Below are 22,869 nucleotides of genomic sequence, written 5' to 3'. Positions count from 1 at the left end.
CCACCTAGGTAGTACAAGAAAATGAGAATGTTGTCTTCTGTCTCGAATGTGCTCTTCGCCATGTAGAAAAGCAGAAGTCCTGTCGGGGGTTGAAGATGATGTATCGCTATGATGAGGTTTGTTGATGGTAGATTTGTGAATTTTCTGATTACAAACTGTATCCTCTCGGGTATAGGGGCCTCAATCAGCTTGACCGGTTCTGGGATAACCATATCATCAATATATTCTAGATAGACAGAAATTCTGCATTATATCAAACCCCAGGATCCTGGGTCCTTTCTTATTAACTAAATATTCTCAAAGCTTGGGTAAAATCTACACCAGGAGCTTCAATTAAGACAGTCAAGAATATTAAATGGCCTGTTTCTTACTGTCCAAATCTTTTCCCCAGGTTTCCCTAGAAACTGATGTGTCTTATGTAGGAATTAGTTATGACTTTCACACCTCCCATGTTGGGTGTGGAGTGGGGTTGGTGAATTTAATCCAACTCAACAGAAACCCACAAACACACTGCCTCTCACAGGCAGTATCTTTATTTAACTACTAACATGCACACATTAAATAAAAACACAATCAGACTGTCGTGGTGTCGTTGTACCCAGCTGGCCAAACAGATGCTCCACCAAAGTCTGTTGAATCATCTTTCTAATATACTAGGGCCCATTCCTCCTAGCTGACTGGTGAAAGAGTTGGATATTGCATTAGTTTGCATGTACTTTGTGTCTACATTCCCTTTGTGATTCTCACATGCATATCTCGGTGATTGGCTCCTTCAGGAATGCCTTGCTGTTTTATGGGCCAGAATTTTGTGTTGCTCAGGCGGGTGCGCACCCGACCTGGAAGTACATGAAATCGCACACAAAGATGTTGTGCACACGTGCACAATATCTTGGTCGGCGGGCGTGCGCGAGAGTCAGAAGTGTGCCTGCCGACAATCAAGCAGGTAATTTAGTCCATTTAAGGAGCCAATTGAATGAAAATTTATGTTGGCCCGAAGGTGCCCACAGACTGAGGTTTGTGTTTGAATGTGCTGCCTAGACACTTTGCAAAGTTTTTCCATCACAATTTATTTATTACAGACAGCTCTTCAGCAACTGTCCCCCTGAGGGAGCACATTAGTAGCACCAGCACCTGGGTAGCACTGAACCATTCCCTGCACACGTTTAACGCTGGCTGCCCAGTGTAAAATCACATTCCACTGCCCGGTGTGAAATCACATTCCCAGGCTGACCATGGCCAGAAGCCCATTTTGTCCCCACTCCCAGGCCCACTGAGTGTGCGCCCCCAATGGACAAAACATTCAGGCCATGGTTTAGTGGGGCGGTTCATCGTGCCCATCACTTGTTGCAGTTTTATGCTGTCTTATCTTCAGACTATATAACTCTGCTACTGATCACATAATGACCCGGGTTTTGTCCTTGGTTACCCGTGCCCTTTGTCTGATAGATGATGCCTCACTTTGCGGTTTAATGTGGTCTAACCTTTATTAAAGGTCATCTAGTCTGTTATGTTCAGATTTTCAGCATCCACATTCATTTTTTTGCATCAAAGTTCTTTTTGTTACATTGTTTAGAAAAGATTTTCCCTTCAGTCCCTCTGGCTTTCCTCCAAAATATACTTTCCAATTCCATTACGAGTCTCCAAAGGTTTTCTTTATAGTTGGGAAATCATTATTCATATGTATCTTTTAACAGTTGGCAGGGGGCACTTGTTTCTTTACTTATTTTTCAGTAACATTTAATGTAACTGGATTCTTGCATTTTATAATAATCAAAACAGCCCAGTGCTTAACCGGAACAATAGTCAAAGAAAAGCTTGAACAAAAATAAAAGCATATGGTGATAGACAAACCCTGCGGGTTTCTGTTGCATTATAAATGACTTCCCACCATCCTTGTCCCAATTCCTGTATAATCCCCTCAATTTCCTGATTCTTCTGTTGCCATATGCTTTTGATTGGCTATACTTTGGTTTGCCACTGATTTCGGAACTAAAGAATAGAGGTGGGTTTGGGTGGCCAAACATAATCTTTTTGATGTTCTCTGCCTCCTCGTGGAATTGCTTCTCACTTGGATCCATATTTTGCGATTAGAAACTTTAAAGATTGCCTACTCCATGTCTCCTGCCTTCAGCTTATTGCTAATTTATATAAAATCATGGTTGTATCATTCCAATTATGAGGTTGCACATATATAACCTGTCTTGTAATCTCTTATCTTTTGTTTTCCGTCTCACTACAAACCATTTTTTTGCCTTTAATGGAGATGTTGAAACGAACAACTATAACATTGTTTCTACTAATTCTTGTAAAGCAAACACAAAAAATGTAATCTAAAAAATGTAATATTAAACTACAACCTGGAAAAGCTTTTAAACTGGAAAAATAACCATAGGAAATTACATTTGAAAGTTAGTACGCATGCTAACCTCCACGAGTGATAAGAGATAACAGGATAGATTACTTTTTTTCTCAGACCCATCCTCCTTTCCTAAGCCTGCAGTAGCAGCAATTGTGTCTAAATCAGATGGCCTTCACCTGTCACCAGTAAATGTCCAAAAGCAGCTAATTTATTTTGCAACAGCAATTTAATTCAAAGCTTTAAATATTTAGCCCTTCCAAATCTAGCCTTTGTAAATATCCTCCCACCTAGATTATTCCTGCAATCCCTACCTTTTTTTTAATAAACATTTTATTGAGGTATTTTTGGTTTTGCAACAACAACAAAATAAACAATGTACATGAATCTATAAACATAGTGCAAAAGCCTGCTTCCTCCCTTACAGGCCCCACCTTTATTCACCCCCTACTCTAAGCTAAACTACCCCCCCCCCCCCCCCCCCCCCCCCCCCCGGCCTTCTGCTAACAATTAATTTTCCAGAAAGAAGTCGACGAACGGTTGCCACCTCCGGACGAACCCTCTCAAGGCGAACTTGATTTTCCCCAAACAAAGAAAGCTAGCCATGTCAGATAGACAGGTCTCTGACTTCGGAGGCTTTGAGTCCCTCCAAGCTAATCATAGATTATCATAGAATTTACAGTGCAGAAGGAGGCCATTCGGCCCATCGAGTCTGCACTGGCTCTTGGAAAGAGCACCCTACCCAAGGTCAACACCTCCACCCTATCCCCATATCCCAGTAACCCCACCCAACACTAAGGGAAACTTTGGACACTAAGGGCAATTTATCATGGCCAATCCACCTAACCCACACATCTTTGGACTGTGGGAGGAAACCGGAGCACCCGGAGGAAACCCACGCACACATGGGGAGGATGTGCAGACTCCGCACAGACAGTGACCCAAGCCGGAATCGAACCTGGGACCCTGGAGCTGTGAAGCAATTGTGCTATCCACAATGCTACCGTGCTAAATAATAATATCTGGTCCGGGTTACCAGGGAAGCAAAGGCCAGAACGTCTGCCTCTTTCTCCTCCTGGATACCCGAATCTTCCGACACCCAGAAAATCGCCACCTCCGGACTCGGTGCCACCCTTGTTTTTAACACCGTAGACATGACATCTGCAAACCCCTGCCAGAATCCCCTAAGCTTTGGACATGTCCAGAACATGTGGACATGGTTCGCTGGTCCTCCCGCACACTTTGCACACCTATCTTCTACCCCAAAGAATCTGCTCATCCGGGCCACTGTCATGTGTGACCGGTGAACGACCTTGAATTGTATCAGGCTGAGCCTGGCACTTGTTCTGGACGCATTGACTCTACTCAACGCGTCCGCCCATAGACGGTCCTCTATCTCTCCTCCCAACTCCTCCTCCCACTTGCACTTTAACTCCTCAGTCTGCGTCTCCTCTGACCCCATGAGTTCCTTATAGATGTCAGAGATCTTCCCTTGTCCCTCCCAAGCTCTGGAAACTACCCCATCCTGTATCCCCCTTGGTGGTAGGAGCGGGAAGGTTGAGACCTGCCTAAGTAGGAAGTCCTGCACCTGCAGGTACCTAAATTTGTTTCCCCTCGCCAATCTAAATTTCTCCTTCAGCTCCCTCAAGCTAGGAAAGCCCCCTCTATAAACATATCCCCCATCCTCTCAATCCCTGCTCTCTGTCATCTCCTAAACCCCCTATCCATCCTTCCCGGGGCAAAACGGGTGATTATTACAAATTGGAGACCAGACCGATGCTCCCTTCGCTCCCACATGTTTCCTCCATTGCCCCCAGACTCTCAGAGTCGCCACCACCTCGGGGCTGGTGGAGTACCATGCCAGCTTGAATAGCAGAGGCGCCGTTATCAACGCACCCAAGCTGGTGCCCTTACATGAAGCCGCCTCCATACGCTCCCGTACTGTGTACGTTCCTCGGCTGCAGAAAAATACTTTTCACTGTACTTCGGTGCATGTGACAATAAATCAAATCATTGCCAAAAGGTGAGAGGTTTTGTGGATATTTGCTCATAATATGAAATGAAATGAGAATGAAATGGAAATCGCTTATTGTCACAAGTAGGCTTCAAATGAAGTTACTGTGAAAAGCCCCTAGTCGCCACATTCCTGCGCCTGTTCTAGGAGGCTGTTACGGGAATTGAACCACGCTGCTGGCCTGCCTGGGTCTGCTTTAAAAGCCAGCTATTTAACCCTGTGCTAAACCAGCCCCTAGGTTTAGCACAGCAATAATGCTCAGAATTAAGGGTTGAGTCAACCTGGTTCGCATTTTCATTCCTACATTTGATGAAGCATAGGTGGAAGCGTAATCTATCTCTTGAATGGTTAGCACAGCAGTTAAAGTGGCCAGTCAAACATTAGTCCTTATTACTGCAGAGTAAAGTTCTACTAAAAATTGATTAGATTTATTCCCTTTTGCCTTAGGGGAGTGTCACCGACACTGAGGCAGTGAAAGTGGCTATTTTAACTACTTATGAAGACCGAGTTCGCTAAAGTGACCTATCTAGGACACATAGTGGATCAAGGACAGATACTGTGCAGGGTCGGCAAGGTACAAGCCATAGCCCCGTTCCCCATTCCCACCACTAAATGGGAAATCATGTGGTTTTTGGGGATGTGTGGGTTCTACTGCAGGTTCATTCTGAACTTCAGCATAGCAGCCGCCCCTTTGGCAGGCCTATTACAGAAAAAAAAAGAAAAGATAGTTTGGACTGAGAAATGCCATACAGCTTTTGAAAAGCTGAAGGCCATTTTAATAGATGAATGCGTGCTTGCAGCTCTGGATTTTAACTAAGCATTTAACGTACACATTCTTGCAGGTGACATCTGGGTGGGAGCTGTTCTAGAGGAGGATGAATCCAGAATAGACCAAATGATACGTCTCTAAAAAGCCCAATGAGTGTCCGAAAGGAGATTCCACAGTAGCGAAGGAAACCCTTAGGTTGTTATTGACCCTCAAACGCTTTGAAATGCGTGTCTGAAATGGGTACAGAGAGACCACATTAAATACTGACCACAATCCATTAACTCCCGTGGAAAAAGTTTGAAACCCAGAATTGTTAATTCCTCCAACCGTACCACTTAAAAATCACCCACATTCCTGGGAAATCAAATGTGATCGCAGACACCCTGTCCAGAACTTAAAGAAGCCTAGTTAGGACTGAGAAGAGATAAAATTGACCATTGTTAAGGGAATTAGTGTGCATGTGAGAGAGATTTTGTTTAATTTCTTTCCCTCCCTTTTTGTGATGAAATAACAATGAATCTCATTTAATTGTATGAGGAAGGGAAGTGTTAAGATGATGGAGAAATAAGTCTGGAATTATACACAGAAATATTGGACTTTTAAAAAAAAGACCTGGGGCGGGATTCTTCGCAAACTGGCGCGATGTCTGCTACCCGGCGCCATAAACGGCGTGGATCACTCCGGCGTCGGGCCGCCCCAAAGGTGCGGAAGTCTTTGCACCTTCAGGGACCAAGCCCTTACCTTGAGGGGCTAGGCTCGCGCCGGAGTGGTTTCTGCTCCGCCGGCTGGCGGGAAAGGCCTTTGGCGCCACGCCAGCCGGCGCCGAAAGGACTTCGCCGGGTGACGTATGCGCGGGAGCGTCAGCGGCTGCTGACATCATCCCCGCACATGCGCAGGGGAGGTGGGGTCTCTTCCGCCTCCGCCATAGTGAAGACCATGGCGAAGGCGGAAGAAAAAGAGTGCCCCCGCGGCACAGGCCCGCCCGCCGATCGGTGGGCCCCGATCGTGGGCCAGGCCACCGTGGGGGCGTCCCCCAGGGCCAGATCGTCCCGCGCCCCCCCAGGACCCTGGTGCCTTGTCCTGCCGTTCACAAGATGGTTTAATCCACGCCGGCTGTAGAGGGTTGACAGCGGCGGGACTTCGGCCCATCGCGGGCCGGAGAATCGCCGGGGGTGGGCCCGCCGACCGGCGCGATTCCCACCGACCGGCGCGATTCCCGCCCCCGCCGAATCTCTGGTGGCGGAGAATTCGGGACACGCGAGGGCGGGATTCACGCCAGCCCCCGGCGATTCTCTGACCCAGTGGGGGGTCCTGAGAATCGCGCCCCTGAGTTTTATATTTTATAATGGGAACAAACCCTGAAGATGGCTGAGAATGTACAGTTAGCCACAGATGAGAATTGCTGCAGGGGGTTATCTCTAAGGAACAATGGAACCCCTCCCTTTGTTTCCAGACAATGTACTTCCAAAAGCATCCAAAGACTGATCATATCTGGTCGCGACAAAGGAATACAGTGGTGATCTCATCTCACAGAACCTGGGTGTCATTGCCTCCCGAGACTGTCTAGTGGATTGTGAGTTGGAATACGTGAAGAAATGGGTTTAAAAAAAGCTTGCTTTTTTTGCCTGTCTGCGTGTGTGTGCATATGGAGCTGGAAAATCTCTCTTTGGAAGTCTGAAAGCCATTAAAAAAGGATCGTAGGTGGAAAAAAGAACTGAAATATCTTTACCAAACTACTGAACACCTGAATTGAAGAATCAACTACTCACATGCAGATGTCAATTATACCGGAATTGGTTTGTAACAGCTGCAGCTTGAGGACGGCTCTGTATAGCTTTTTATTTATATTTACTTACTATTGGACTCAATTCTTTCTTCTAATCCATATGAATGTGGATGTGTGTGTTTTACTATTTCTCCTGACATTTTTAGTAGTTAATAAACTTGCTTTATCTTAACTCAAGAAAGTTTGGTTAAATTGGCTCCTTTTGAAATGTAGCTAGTGGGTCTGGAAAAAGTATCCAAGGGAAAGAGAACCTTGTTAGATTAAACCTTTGTGGCTACCAGCAGGGGTGTGTTGAATAAAGGCACGGAGCCAATCATCCCTCCTCACCCAGGCTTGTAACAATTTGGGGGTATCCCAGCTGAATAGTGAAAAATCGTGGTCTCACCCAGATAATAACTTTTGGACAACTTCACTTAGGGAAGCGCAGTGGTTAGCACTGCTGCCTCAAAGCACCAGAGCCCCGGGTTCAATTCCGGCCTCGGGTGACCATCTGTGTGGACTTTGCACTTGCTTCCCGTGTCTGCCTGAGTTTCCTCCGGGTGCTCTGGTTTCCTCCCCACAGTCTGAATTTGTGCAGATTAGGTGGATTGGCCACGCTAAATTGCCCCTTAGTGTCCAAAAGGTTAGGTGAGGTAACTGGGTTATGGGGATCGGGTGGAGGCGAGGGCTTAAGTAGGGTGTTCTTTCCAAGGGCCAGTGCAGACGCGATGGGCCGAATGGCCTCCTGCGCTGTAAATTCTATGATTCTCACCTGAGGCGGGTCGCAACAATTTGGGTAAATTCTCCATTTGTTGGGGATTTTTGATGGGAGAAATTCCCATTTGCTTGGTTTTATCTTCTTGATCGCTTCCCCCCTCATTGAATGTTGCACAGTAATTATCATTTCATTTCATTTGTGAGAGGTGGAGGAACTTCACTGTCCAATGCAATATTCTTGACTTCCGGTTGCAGCATGTAGGTGGAGGTCGCACGTTTGGTGGCTCCTGCCAGAATTTTCCGTTTAAGCTCTTTTCACCCAGTTTTCAGGAAAATTATTATGCGAGAAGTTGTGGAAGGTCTGAGGCATTTTGAGAATGTCAAAAACTGGAAAAAATAACCGATGGAGAAAGGGAGTGAGTGAAAGCTCACCTGCAAACATGGCGAGGAGTTCAGTGGGAGAAAAGATGGCGGGAGAAAGCTCGTCAGGTGGGGCCGCGCTCATCACGGTGGAAAAGATGGCTGAAGTGATGGCCAGGGAGTTCGGACAGCTGTTCTCAAAACATTTTGAAAGGCATCGGACAGAAATGATGGCCTCGCTTAAGGAGTGCGTGGGTGTGACCCTTGCCCCGATGAGAGAGGAGTTTGTGAAGACTTCGGCAGTGCGGGAGGGAGCAAGGGGAGAAAATGAAGAGGGTGGAGGAAGCATTATCGCAGCATAGCAACCCGTTCACCTCGATAGGTGAGGAGTTGCGGAAGGTGGTAGAGATCAACAGAGGGCTGAGAGTCAGAGAACAGGTCACAAAGGAAGAATTTGAGGATCGTGTGTGTGCCTGAGGGGGGTGGAGGGCTGGATGCCTACAGAGTACTTCCCCGAGATGCTGGTGAAGTTGATGGGTGAGGTGGAGGCCCTCCCATTACAAATTGGACAAGGCCCACTGGTCGTTCCGGCCTAAACCAAGAACGAATGAATCGCCGAGAGCTGTGATGGTCTGCTTTCACAAATTCCAAGTGAAGGCGAATGTGCTGAGGTGGGCGAAGCAGAAGCGGGAGGTGAAATGGGCAACGGTATATGTGTATACCAGGGTCTAACGACGGAGCTGGCGAGGAGACGGGTGGCCTTCGGTCGGCTAAGGCGGCATTGTATAAATGCAATGTGCGGTTTGGTGTGGTCTATCCAGTAAAGCTAAGGGCCACGCATAACGGCAGAGCCGTTTGTGAAGGCAGGAAGCCAGGACTGAACTGAGTTTGAAATCGGCGGTTTTTGACTGGGTTTTTCCTTTATGTTGTTCTTTCCCTTTATGGATGTTATGGTTAACTGTTTTGTGTAAAAGATGTTTGGGCTGGGGTGGTTTGGGGAAGATGGCTGGGATTCATGGTTTGTTGGGTTTTGGGAATGTATGGATGTAGGGTGTTGGGAGTTTGGAGGGTATGGGTGTTGGCAGGCTTTGGAGTTGTTTTTTCGATGGGGAGGGTGGGGGGACCCTAGCAGGGACCACCACGCTAGCAAAGGCAATGTTGGCTAGTGAACGGGAGTGGTGTGGGGCGGCGTCATTGGAACCTGTGTGGGCAGGTTTCGATGAGCATGGGAGGTGTGAATGAATGGGAGATGGAGACGATACTGGGTGAGGAGTTTTCAAGAGGAAGTGATTGGGTGGTTTCTTTGGGGGGGGGGGTGGTGATGGTGACTAGTGTTGGGGCTGGGTCTCGCCTGCCAGGCAGAGCTTGGGGGGTATGGTCATGGCAGGTAGGAAGGACTGGGGGGCTGAGAGACCCCTGGTCAGAATGGTGACAAGGAACGTGTCAGGATTGGGGGGGGTCCCATTCTAAGGGTAAAGGATCAGATGAGGCTGAGGAAGGGCTGGGTGAGCCAGGTGTTTCATTTGGGCTTCTACAGCAGGGCCTGGGGGCTGGTGATACTGGTGGGTAAACGGGTGAGGTTCCAAATGGCGAAGGTGGGGGCGGATCAGGTGGTAGGTACATGATAATGACGGGTGCGTTGGAAGGGAGACTGGTGGTGCAGGTTTGTATGTATATATGGTATTGTGAAGCTGGGTTCATGAAGGAGTTGGGACGGGTGGATCCGTGGAGGTTTTTACATTTGCAGGATAAGGGAATATTTGTTTTTTTCACTGGTGCTCAAGGATCAACTTTTTTGTGGTGGGGATTGCGCTGCTAGCTGGGGTAAAGCAGGCAGAGTATTTGGGGATCGTGATTTTGGACCATGCTCCGCACTGGGTGGATGTAGTGTTGGAGAAAGGTCCAGCCCAGAGGCCGGCGCGGAGGCTAGGCGTGGGTGGGTATGATGGCCGACCCAGACGTTTGCAGTAAAATGGGGATGGTGATTTAGGAGTATGTGGAGTTTAACCGGAATGAGGAGGTCTCGTTGTCGGTGGTCTGGAGGCTCTGAAGGTGGTAGTGAGGGGCAAGGTCATTTCATTCAAGGCGAGGTTCAATATGGAGGTACGGGAGGAGTGGCAGTGGCTGATAAAGGAGATTTTGGAGGTAGGCAGGGGATGTGTGGAGAACCCGGATCCGGGACCATTAGCAAGGAGGAAGGAGTTGCAGGCAAAGTTTGATCTGTCCACGGGAGGGCGGTTTGGCAGCTGAGGTGAGTGTGTGGGGTCGTCTATGATTACGGTGAAAAGGCCAGTTGATAGCTGACAGGACAGCTCTGTCGGCAGGCAGCAGCAACGGAGATCATGCAGATTAGGGATGGGATGGGTGGGTTAGTGGTGGCGCCAATAAACACCCCGGGAAACATTCTTCCCAACAATCAACTATACAGTTTGTACAGATTTTTCTCCTTTTTCACCCCCTCCTCCCCATCACCCCCCCCCCCCCCCCCCCCCAATCCCCCACCCCCCTGCGACGAACAGCTCCTCAAACACGGTCACAAACATCCTCCACCTTTTCTCAAACTCCCCTGCTGAGCCCCTTAACTCCTACTTTATCTTCTCTAACTGCAGGAAGTCATACGGGTCACCCAACCATGCTGCTACCCCCGGTGGTGATGCCGACCGCCACTCCAGCAAAATTCGTCACCGTGCAATCAGAGAAGCGAAGGCTAAGACATCGGCCTTCCTCCTGTCCTTGAGCTCCGGCTTCTCTGAAACCCCAAATATCGCCACCAAAGGGTCCGGGTCCACTCTCTCCTCCACTATCCTGGCTAAGACCGCAAACACTCCCGCCCAGAATCTTCCCAATTTTTCACAACCTCAAAATATGTGCGCATGATTCGCTGGCCCCCGCCCACACCTCTCACACTCATCTGCTACCCCCTGAAAGAACCCACTCATTCTCCCCCGAGTCATATGCACCCTGTGCACCACCTTAAACTGTATCAGGCTCATCCTTGCACAAGAGGAGGTCCCGTTTGTCCTTCGTAGTGCCTCACTCCATACTCCCCAATTGATCTCCTCTCCCAACTCCGCTTCCCATTCCTCCTTGATCTTCACCACCCGCTCGCCTCCCTACTCCCCCATATATATATATATATATTATATATATCCCCAATTCCCCCCCCCCCCCCCCATTCTGTATCCGGAGGCAGCTCTACCCTCTCCCTTAGCTCCTCCAGACTGGCGAACCCTTCTCCCAAATACAAATCCCTCACCTTGACCAGCCTCACTTCCCTCCACCTGCTGTACACACTATCCACCCCCCCCCCCCCCCCCCCCCCGCTCAAACCCATGATTCTCGCACAGCGGCGTTCGCACCGACATCCCTTCCACCCTAAAATGCCTCCTCAGCTGATTCCATATCTTCCCCGTGGACTGCACCACTGGGCTCCCTGAATACCTACTCGGAGCCATTGGCAATGCTGCTGTCACCATAGCCCCCAAACTAGACCCCTTACAAGATTCCTCCTCCATCCTAACCCTTCTCCTTCTCACGACCGCCACACCTTGTTCACATTCGCTGACCAAAAATAATGAAGCAAGTTTGGCAACGCCAACCCCCCCTGCTGCTTCTGCCTCAGTAGCAGGGTCCTCCACACCCTCGGCTCCTTCCCGCCCATACAAAGTCAGAGATGATTGTGTCCACTTTCCGAGAAAAGGCCTAAAGATCGGGAGAGCCTGAAAGATAAACAAGAACCTCGGCAGAATATTCATTTTCACCACTTGGACCCTCCCCGCCAACATTAAGTGCAGTGTATCCCACCTCTTAAGATCCTCCCTGGCCTCCTCCACCAGCTCCATTAAGTTCCACTTATGGAGCCCCGTCCATTCCCTCGCTACCTGAATCCCCAAGTACCTAAACCTATCCCTCGCGACCGTAAATGGCATCCTCCCCTAAATTAGCCCGCTGTGTCAGCTCATTCACCGGGAATACATTCAGCTTGTATCCTGAGAACCCTCCAAAACTCCCCAACAGGCCCATAATCCTTCCCATGCTCTCCAACGGATCTGAAACATACAGCAAGAGGTCATCGGCATAGAACGACACCCGATTCTCCCTCTGTCCCCTCATTATCCCCTGCCACTCTGCCGACCCCCTGAGAGCCATCGCCAATGGCTCTATGGCCAGCGTAAACAGCAGAGGCGACAGCGGCACCACTGCCTCGTACCCCTGTATAAGTCAAAGCATCGTGAGCTCATACCCTCGCTCTTGGCGCCACATACAGCAACCGCACCCATGCCACAAATCTCGGCCCAAACCTTCGAACAAGTACCGCCACTCCACCCGATCAAATGCTTTCTCCGCGTCCATGGACACCACCATCTCCGGTACCAGAGCTCTCGACGGATTTGTCACCACATTCAACAGCCGTCTTATATTACTCGCGAGCTGCCTGCCCTTCACGAAGCCTGTTTGATCTTCTGCAACCACCCCCGGGACACAATCTTCCATCCTCCCCGCCAATAACTGAGCCAATACTTTCCCATCTGTGTTCAATAGTGGTATGGGTCTATACGACCCACATTCCACCAGATCCTTCCCTTTTTTGGGGATTAGTGTGATTACTGCCTGCTTCATAGTCTCCTGCAACTCCCCCTTCTCCAGTGCTTCATTAAACGTCCCCAACAGATCTGGTGCCAGGTCCGCCGCAAATTCCTTATAAAATTCTGCCGGGTACCCATACGGCCCAGGGGTCTTCCCCGACTTCAGACCCCTGATACTATCCAGCACCTCCCTCAGCCCCAGGGGCTCCTCCAATGCCTGCCTCTTTGCTTCCTCCACCTGGGGAAATTCCAGCTCGTCCAGAAACCACCCCATGTCCCCCTCCTCTCTTCCTGGGTCTGCCTCATAAAGTCCCTGGTAATACTCTCTAAATGCCTCATTTATCTTCCCTGGCTCGGACACCACATCCCAGCCCCAGTCCGAATCTTCAATATTTCCCTGGATGCAGTCTGCCTCCGCGGCTGGTGCGCCAGCATGCGGCTCGCCTTCTCCCCATACACATATTGCACCCCTCTTGCCCTACGCAATTGCCCTACCGGATTGCCCTACCGCCCTCCCCGTTGTCAGCCTGTCAAATTGCCCCTGAAACTTTTTCCTCCTCGCCAATCCCTCCACGGCGGGCACCCTCGAATATTCCCTGTCTGCCTCCACTATCTCGCTCACTAGACGGTCATGTTCCACCCTCCTTTCCTTATTCGCACGAACCGTAAATGAGATAATTTCTCCCCGGACCACTGCCTTCCAGTGCTTCCCAAAAAATGCTCGCCGACACCTCCCCATTCTGATTGAACGCCACATAATCCCTAATCGCCAACCACACCTTATCACAAAAACCCATCCGCCAACAACCCTCCACCCCGGCCTCTGCTCTCGTCCCGTACTGAACCGAATATCCAGCCAGTGGGGTGCATGTTCCGAGATAACTATCCCCGCATACTCTGTCCCCTCCACCCCAACCAAAATCTCCCGACTCACTGCGAAGTAATCCACCCTCGAATACACCTTATAGACGTGTGAAAAGAAGGAATACTCCTGTCCCCCTGGGTTCTGAAAGTGCCATGGATCCACCATACCCAACCTCTCCATAAACCCCCCCCCCCCCCCAGCTCCCTTGCCATTCGTACCCTACCCATCGACCTGGGGCTCAATCTATCCACCCTCGGCTCCAGGACACAGTTAAAATCTCCTCCCATGACCAACTGGTACGTGGCCAAATCCGGGATTGCTGCCAGCAACGCCCTCATAAAACCCACATCATCCCAATTTGGGGCATACACATTTACCAACACTACCGGTGCCCCTTCCAATACCCCACTCACAATCACACATCTCCCACCTGGATCCCTCACCTCCTTCGCACTCACGAATCCCATTTGTTTTGCTCATTACGATTGCCACACCCCTCGATTTCAAATCCAGCCCCGAGTGAAAAACCTACCCGACCCACCCGTTCCTTAATCTAACCTGGTCCTTCACACGGAGGTGTGTCTCCTGCTAAAAGACAACCCCCTGCTTTCAAGCTCTTGACGTGCGCGAACACCCGCGACCTTTTAACAGGCCCATTCGGTCCCCGGACGTTCCACGTTACCAACCTTACCGGAGGCTTGCGCCTCCAATCCCCTCCATCCGTCCGTCATCTTCCCCACTTAACTCCTGCCCCTTTAATTCCACTCTGTACCTAGCCCATCCCAGATGACCCCTTTATTCGCCCTTGACCATGTCATCTCTCAACCCCTGCCACGTCGCAGAAACCCCCCCCCCGCTTTTCCTCTTCCCCTTCTTCCCCCCCATTTCCGCTTCCCCCCCCCCCCCGGCCACCCCTCTTGGCTTTCTCCCCCACCACCTCACTTCCGTTGACCAGCATAACCTGCTAGCACGGCTGCCCTTGCCCAAAAGCCCATCCTAATGACCTCCCCCTCTTCCCCACTCCTCAGCTCAAAGAAGAAGGTTTCCTGCTGGCCTTACCCTCCCCCACCTAAACAAGTAGTTCTCCTGAACTCCAGGTAGCCTTCTCCAAAAGCAAACAAACAGATGTTAAACACAAACAGTCCCATAAAACAGGAGGGGGGATGGGAACATCTTTCCCCACATAAACTTTCCATCCCTACATCTCCTTACAATCTCAACATTGAACAGAACCCCCCCCACCCCACAAAAAAAGGCGCGAATCCCCCAATCCCTACACCCACTTCAAACATGCTCCCGACCGTTACATAGTGCCAGCACCCCGGTTCCCAAGCATTGTCCACTCCGTTCTCCCCCAGTTTATGCTCCTTAATGAAGTCTTCGGCCGCTTCTGGGATCTTGAAATAATACTCCCGGTCTCCAAACGTCACCCATAATTTCGCCGGGTAGAGCATTCCAAACCTTATCTGCTGCAGGTACAGCACCGCCTTGGCCTTGTTGAAACCTGCCCACCGTTTTGCCAACTCGGCTCTGATGTCCTGATAAATCCAGATGTTATTTCCTCCCAGTCGCAGCTAAGCTTCTCTCTGGCCCACTGTAGAATTTTCTCTTTCTCCACAAATTTATGGAGTCTCGCGATCATCGCACGCGGCGGCTCCCCAGCTCTAGGCTTTTGCCTCCGAGATCTATGCGCTCGGTCCACTTCAGGTGCCTTATCTAGCACCCGTTCTGCCACCAGACCCGCCAACATCCTCGAGACGTACCTCGCGGCATTCACATCTTCCACTCCTTCAGGCAGGCCCACTATTCGCAGGTTCTGTCTTCTTGAGGTATTCTCCTGCTCCTCAACGTTTGCCCCTCAGCGTTTCACAAAGGTCTCCTTGGAGCCCCACTTCCGCCTCCAGAGCCACCACACGATCGCTGTGGTCCGAGATCACTCCTTCAGTCTCCCGAATCTGTGACCCCTGCACCTCCAAACACTTCTCCATCCGCTCAAAAGTACTCTTCAGGGATGCCACAGCTTCTGCAATGACCTTTGCATGATCCTCATGCATTTCTTTCCTCTGTTCATGGAATTCCGCCTTGATAAAAGTCATCAGTTCCTGTATCTGGGGCCTTACAGCTTGCCCCTCCCCCGCCTGCATGTTGGAAGAGACTGTCTGAAGCACAAGACTGTTTCAACTTTCCAGCCAAACCTCTCTGTTTTCTGCTGGGTCTGGTGATCAGAAGACATACCATTCCAGGGGTAAACTACTCCTCTAACATTCACCTATGCCTTTTCATCAAAATTCCACCTGGATCTGGGTAAAAAGAGCCCTTTTCTGTGACTTTCAACAGGAACAGCCCTTTATGTGACCAATCACTCCATGGTCACAAGTGGAAGTCCCGAGTTGAATACTTTTATAGGGAAGTATAAGTCAGAGCCACTGGAGGATGAGGAAAATATCTGGAGTGTCCGGAGGTGGGGGAAGAGGAGAGGGCTGGATTGGATTAACCAATGGGGGTGGAAGAAGTGCAGGCAGTGATAGGGAAGATGTAGTCAGGTAAGGCGCTGGGGCCAGATGATTCCCGGTGGAACTTTATAAACAATTCAAGGATAAGTTAACACCACTGATGGTAGAAATGTTTGATGATGTGATGGTTAGGGGAGCATTGCTGGAGACGATGGTACAGGTTTCCATCTCACTGTTATGGGCGGCATGATAGCACAGTGGTTAGAACTTTTGCTTCACAGCATCAGGATCCTGGGTTCGATTCCCGCTTGGGTCACTATTGGGTCACTGTCTGAGCGGAGTCTGCACGTTCTCCCCATGTCTGCGTGGGTATCCTCTGTGTGCTCCGGTTTTCTCCCACAGTTCAAATTGTGCAGGCTAGGTGGTTTGGCCATTCTAAGTTGCCCTTAGTGTCCAAAATGGTTAGGTGGGGTTACTGGGTTACGGGAAAAGGGTGGAAGTGCGGGCTTAATTAGAGTGCTCTTTCCAATGGCTGGTGCAGACCCGATGGGCCAAATGGCGGCCTCCTGCACTGTAAGTCCTTTGATTCTATTACTTAAAAAGGAGAAGGATCTGGTGGAGTGTAGGTCGTACAAGCCCATTCCTCTACTGAACGTGGATGCTAAGGTGTTGGTGGTGAGGTTAGAGGAGTGCCTTCCGAAGGTGTTAGGGGAGGATCAGATGGGATTCATCAAGGGCAGGCAGCTTTTGTTGAATGTGCGATGGCTGCTGAATGTGGTACTTTCTCCGGCAGAAGGAAGGGAGCTGGCGGTGGTGGTGACTTTGGATGTGGTGAGGGCGTTTGACAGTGTGGAGTGGAGTTACTTGTTTGCGGTTCTGGAGAACTTTGAGATTGCGCCTATGTTTGTGGCACCCGTCTGTCTTCACCCTCTGTCTCCTACAGATAAGCCAATTTTGAGTCTACCTTATCAAGTTACCCTGTTTCCCATGTGCATTTGCCTTATTTATAAGTCTCCAATGTGGGAGCTTGTCAAAGACTTTGTTGAGATCCCTGTAAACTACATCAACTGCACTACCCTCATCTACACACCTGATCACATGCTCAGGAGGGTAGGGTCTATTTGGTGATTTACGGTAGGATCATGGAGGAGCATAAGATGCCTATGGAAGGGATTAAGACCAAGTGGGAGGAAGAGTGGGATGATGCTGCGAAGTATCAATGCCTTAACCTCGTGCGCAAGGCTGGGGTTGATGCAATTAAAAGTGGTGTACAGGGTGCACTTAACAAAGGCAAGGATCAGCCGGTTGGTGGAGGATAGTTGCGAGCGGTGTGGAAGGGGCCATGTCCATCTGTTCTGGTCCTACCTGAAATTGGAGAAATTTTTGGGGTTTTTCAGCACCATATCTGAGGTTCTCAGACCTGCCAGAGTTGCAGGCGGGTGCGGGAGCAGATGTCTTAGCACCTCTCTCTCTCTCTCTCTTCTCCCCCCCCATATACACACACACACACACACACACCCCATTGCCTTGGGGTGGCTGGGGGATCTATTGGAGTTCCTGTATTTGGAGAAGGTGAAATTTGTTCTCAGAGGGACAGGCGAGGGGTCCAAAGAGATGGGGTTTGCTTATCTTACACTTTGGGGATCTGGTTGCTGTCAAGGGATGGCATTGGGGTTGTTTATTTGTTATTAAAATGTTGAAAATTTGAATGAAATTATATTTTTAAATGCAACGTTCTTGTATCTTTAAAATATAGATCCAATGTTCCCACTTTGTTTAACTTTAGCTTGTTTGCACATTTTTGTTTTATTCGCTTTTAGGGGATATATTATTTCTTAAATATGACCTGCTGCATTGTAACCATGTTTTATCATTTCAAAATATCTCAATGCCAAAGAAGACTATTGTTGGACTGCTGGGTCTCGATGGTCAATTTTATTTCCTCTTTCTTCCTTGATTCACAGAAACTACCTAGACCACATTCCTCACTGTTTTTGAAGAAAATGATTATCCCCATAAACGTTAGGTGAATTTCTCCTCTTTGAACGCTTGAAATAGCAACTCGCATCAATTTATCGGATTAATTCCAATTTCCGAAACAAATGATGCCAAAACTTGGTGATTTTACATTTGAGACAGAAGTGCTTGCAATATTTTCGAGATAACCAGATGGAATATAACAATTGAACTTGAATGGGATCATTCGGAGCCCTTGAAAGGAAAAAATCATCCAGATCGTCACCATGCTGTGACATTTGATGTCTGCTGATCAATTATTAAAACTGTTGAATCTCTTGCTGTGGCATCAGTATTCTCATCGTGGACACCTATTTAAAAGAGAAAATCAAATCCATTAGGCTTTGCTTAAGAGCCCAAGGGGTTAATTTATCAAATCATAACTTCCTTCTGTCACTGGGGGAATATCTACTTAAAATTAAGGAACTTCTATTTAGTATACACAATAAACCTGGATTCAGTAATACAAAAGTTGTTACTGTCATGATATCCAGATCAGCATATCATGGTGCAATCACACACACACTGATGGACAGGCATTTGGACCAACCAGCACACACACAACATCGCAACCAATCACTAGTAAGAGCACACGCACTATAAAAGGGGGAACACGAGTTGCCGCTCATTCTGGTAGGAGACAGCTGGGGTCACAGAGCTTGCAGCGTGACACTCAGACATAGGCCATGTGCTGAGTGCCTCAACAACATTAGTGATGGGGCTCGGTCCATAGGTGAGCTGGTAGCGAACGTACCCAAGTCTATAGTTAGTTGCATCTGTTAGTTAACATAATAAAATCAACACAGCCGTGTTGGCTCATTTGTGTATTAGGACACCCAACATGACAGTTACATGGTAAATTAAATATAAACCACCGTTATCAAGTGCCACTAAGATAATTAAACAGTCAGAACCTCCTCAAATCACCAGGACCTTGACATTGGCCAGAAATTCAAAATGCTAATTATTTGTGAGTGAGGCATCTTGCCAGAATTCGTCTTTCGTTTAATTTACAACAATCAGAATAAAAGCTTCGTTTTGGCAATTTAATAGGCCATTTAACATCAATTCCATAATAATTCAGTCCAAAACAGTAACTGCACTATATAGTGCAGATTAAGTAATCAAGATAGCATAATTATGTGCTTACTAACCCCTCAATAAATTACTTTTTTCCCTTAGTTTTATTCAATCATTTTTTGAAAGACAGTTCTTTTCAGTAAAACAAAGTCCTTTAGCACAAAATGGCCCATAGCTTGTGGGCTCTAGAACACTCGCACAAGTCTTTTAAAGAAACATTTATACGAAAACACTGCTGCAGCTAGCAGCTGTAGAAAAAGGACAGAATATTTTTCTCCTTTTGTTCTGTCATAGATTAGTTCAAGGGAAGTCAATCACATTATCAGGTCTCCGGCTTGTAGTGACAGTGATTTGTAAATGTTTGAATTGACTTAAAAGGAGACAATGTGTTTTTAATAAACTGCAGAAAGCCATAGCATTTTTTAGCTGTACTCCAATTCAGGAAGTACTTTGAAAAGTTCATATTGATTAAACATCGTTCTGTTCACAGTTGGCAAGTAAGCTTTAGTCAAAAGAAACCCCCCACCAATATCTTTAACTTAAAATATAATTCAATGTTTTCAAATTCTAAGTGCACAATCTTAATCGAAATGAACATAATCAACCATTTTCACACTTTGATACAACTATGGGCTATGAACTCATGAAGTGCCAAATTTTATGTGATATTCCCAGGTCACAAGCCCAAGGAGATATTCATGCAGTTTAAATCGCTTGAAAAGCCAAAACATGACTAAAGTATCTCAACAGTAGCAGCTATGTTAATATCTATGTAGAGCAAACAGTTAACAAACTTAAAGGAGCAGGTTACAACATACTGCCTAACCCAACAACCAGTGTTAGTCTGTGTTTGTTTATAGGGGTTCCACTTGCCTACAATGAAACCTATCTGATGTACAATTAACACTCAGAAAATTTTCCTCTTTAAAATAGGAATAGAGCACGCTGAGAAAACACTTACGCATTTCTTTCTCACAGCAAATTTTAACTTTTGTTGTGGGCTTTTTTTAGTTCTCTTTTTCTAATCTTTTTATTACAAGTCAAATTTCTAACCCAGAAGATTTTATGGAACTCTTTTACAACATTTTTATATTGTGAAAGGCCTAATAACTCTTCCTACATATTTTTTCTTTTGTGATGCACTGTCTTAAACCTTTCCTCCTCTTTCCAGTTAAGTCCTTCACTGTTTGTGGCGTTTCCTATCATCCTCTGAGCGTTATAACAACCCTGTTTTTTTAAGTTTGAATGATCATTTTCACATACGCTGCGCACACCAGTTACTGTGTATGGTTTCTGTCTTGACGCTATTTGAGCACATTGCTCTTTCTCCGTGTTAATTTCTAGCTCCTTCACTGTAGTTAATATGCACAGTCTACCATTATAACCTTTTCTGCACTCCCTTTGTAGTTAGAACATCCTTCCTCAGATAAGGAGAGCAAAACTTCACAGAATATTCCAGGTGTGGCCTCACCAAGGCCCTGTATAATTGCAGCAAGACGTCCTGCTCTAACCCTCTCGCTAAGAAGGCCAACATACCATTTGCCTTCTTTACCACCTGCTGCAAGTGCATGCTTCCTTTCAGAGACTGGTGTACAAGGACAGCCAGGTCTCAATGCACATTCCCCTCTCTTAACCCATAGCCTTTCAGACACTAATCTGCCTTCCTGCTTTTGCTACCAAAGTAGATAACCTCACATTTATCCACATTATATTGCATCTGTCATTAATTCCCCCCCCCCCCCCCCCCCAACCAACTAGACCCGACAAGAATCCTGCCACTGTTTTCAAAATGCTCTGCTATTAAATCTTTTATAATGGAATCTAGAATTGTCCCTACTACCGACGTCAGGCTTGCTGATCTAGAATTCCTCGTATTCGCTCGACCTTCCTTTTGCAATAGTGGGGTTACAATTGCTACACTCTAATTTGTAGGAACTGTTCCAGTGTCTATAGAATCTTGAGAGACGACAACCAATCCATCCACTATTTCTAGGGCCACTTCCCTAAATACTCTGGGGTGTAGATTATCAGGCCCTAGGGGATATATCGGCCTTCAATCCCCCATACTATTTTGTTCTCTGCTAATACTGACCTCCTTCAGTCCCCCCCTCACTAAACCCTGTGTTCTCTAACATTTCTGGTATGTCATTTGAGTCCTCATTTGTGAAGACAAAACAAAGAATTAGTTGCTCAGCCATTTCTTTGTCCCCCATTATAAATTCCCGTTACTGACTGTAAAGGACCTACAATTGCCTTTGCCAATCTTTTTCTCTTCACATATTATTTATTTCCCTTTGCATCTACGTTACTCTGCTTTTGTATTAAATTTCTGCCTGCTAGGGATGCTTAAATCAATTGGATTAGATTTATTGTCACGTGTGCCGAGGTACAGTGAAAAGTATTGTTCTGCACACAGTCCAGGCAGATCTTTCCATGCATGAAAAGAGGACATACGATAAATACACAATGTAAATATAGACATCGGGTGAAGCGTACAGAGTGTAGTGCTACACAGTAGAGAAGATGAGTGGAGAGATCAGTTCAGTCCATAAGAGGGTCATTCAGGAGTCTGGTAACAGCCTCACTTAGCTTCAGAGAATATGGTTGGTTGTCTTTCATCATCACCACCATGTGTGCTCTGCCCTAAGGCAGGTCCTTGGCTCAGGGTATTCTTTCCATCTCTCTATCCTGTGCTATTCTTTTAATTTGCCCCTAACTTCCTTGCATTGTCAAGCCATCCAGCATTGATATTCTCTTCCTTCCTCCTCTTTTTGCTTGAAACCATAATGTCATAATGGCCCACCATAATGTCTCTTATATGCCTCTTTTCTCTTATGATGTGTCCCACCCAGTCTCTCTGCCTTATTTAATTACATTCAGTAAATTTCTTTACTCAATCATTCCTCTTGACACTCCATTGTTTACTTTTTCTGTCCAACTGTTCCTTTCTCCTCCAAACCCACGTTTCAAAACTATTTAGCAAGTTGACAGTCACCTTCCGTAAGGTTCAAGTCTTACATCCGCACAAAACAACACTCCATATCAAAATTCTTTACAAGTTACTTGTTGTTTATTCAGATTTCCGGTTAGCAACTTGCCCTTGCCAAATTAAGCCTTTCTTGGTTTTGTACTGCCGCAAATAGTAATTTAATGACCAGATAATCTGTTTTTTGGGATGTTGATTTGGGATAATTATTGGCCAGGATACTTGGGATAACTCACCTGCTCTTGTTTTACCTCCGTCTGAGAGGGACGATGGGCAACACTTCCTCCAATTTCCCTTCACTGTACAGCCCATTTCTTGCACTGCCTGGTTCTTCTAAGACTGCCATGAACGACAGCATCTAAAAGGGATTGCTGCTTATGTCAGCAGATATGCTTCCTAAATACTTGAATTCTTGCACCTGCTCCCGTTCCTTTTCTTCTGTGAAGAATGAATATTTCTTGCTGATTTTAAAAAATGCGTCACTTGGCTTTGCCAATGCTCACTTTCTGTCCAAAGTTCCTGCCTGCTGCTGTTACTAATCTATTTCTTAGTTCCTGTAATACATCGTGCTGTGCTGTGTTTTTGTCATCTGCAAAGCTAACTGTAATCATTTGCCCCGCCCCCCAATCTTAACGTGCTTCTGTTTCAAATGCTTCTTTGATTATTGCTTATGTATAGACATTGATTAAAGAAAACTTGTGCTCCTTAGAACAAACTCATTTGTACACAGTAGTGTGTATAATTCATACATATTAAAGCAATTGATTGAAACATGCAGCAACATCAATCCGAATTATTCTGGTCCATACCAGCTTGCGTGCTGCTTCAGAGGTGTGTAGAGAAGGGGCAAAGAGCACTTTCAACTTTCTCATCTCGCATGAATATTACCAAGTAACTTTCCA

General features: G+C 47.3%; 1 protein-coding gene and 1 long non-coding RNA gene across 9 annotated transcripts in view; one reads left to right on the top strand and one right to left on the bottom strand.

Annotated features, from left to right (window-relative positions):
• jarid2b (jumonji and AT-rich interaction domain containing 2b) overlaps positions 1 to 22,869 on the top strand; it is a 594,617-nt gene that overhangs the window by 559,801 nt on the left and 11,947 nt on the right. For all 8 annotated transcript variants that reach the window (XR_011947850.1, XM_072509615.1, XM_072509616.1 and 5 more), the window contains one exon: positions 9 to 116. Coding sequence is in view for 7 of the 8 variants with exons in the window: in XM_072509615.1 (XP_072365716.1) it covers positions 9 to 116 (108 nt within the window). In the remaining variant the exon portion in view is untranslated. The remainder of the gene's footprint in view (positions 1 to 8; positions 117 to 22,869) is intronic.
• LOC140425396 (uncharacterized) lies at positions 17,806 to 22,322 on the bottom strand. Its single transcript, XR_011947849.1, has 2 exons — positions 22,204 to 22,322; positions 17,806 to 18,212 (listed from the first exon to the last, which is right to left on the bottom strand). It is a non-coding gene; the product is annotated as an uncharacterized lncRNA (long non-coding RNA).

Source organism: Scyliorhinus torazame, chromosome 6 (genome assembly GCF_047496885.1).
Source record: "Scyliorhinus torazame isolate Kashiwa2021f chromosome 6, sScyTor2.1, whole genome shotgun sequence".
NCBI classification, from domain to species: Eukaryota; Metazoa; Chordata; class Chondrichthyes; order Carcharhiniformes; family Scyliorhinidae; genus Scyliorhinus; species Scyliorhinus torazame.
This window is presented reverse-complemented; position numbering and strand designations above follow the sequence as displayed.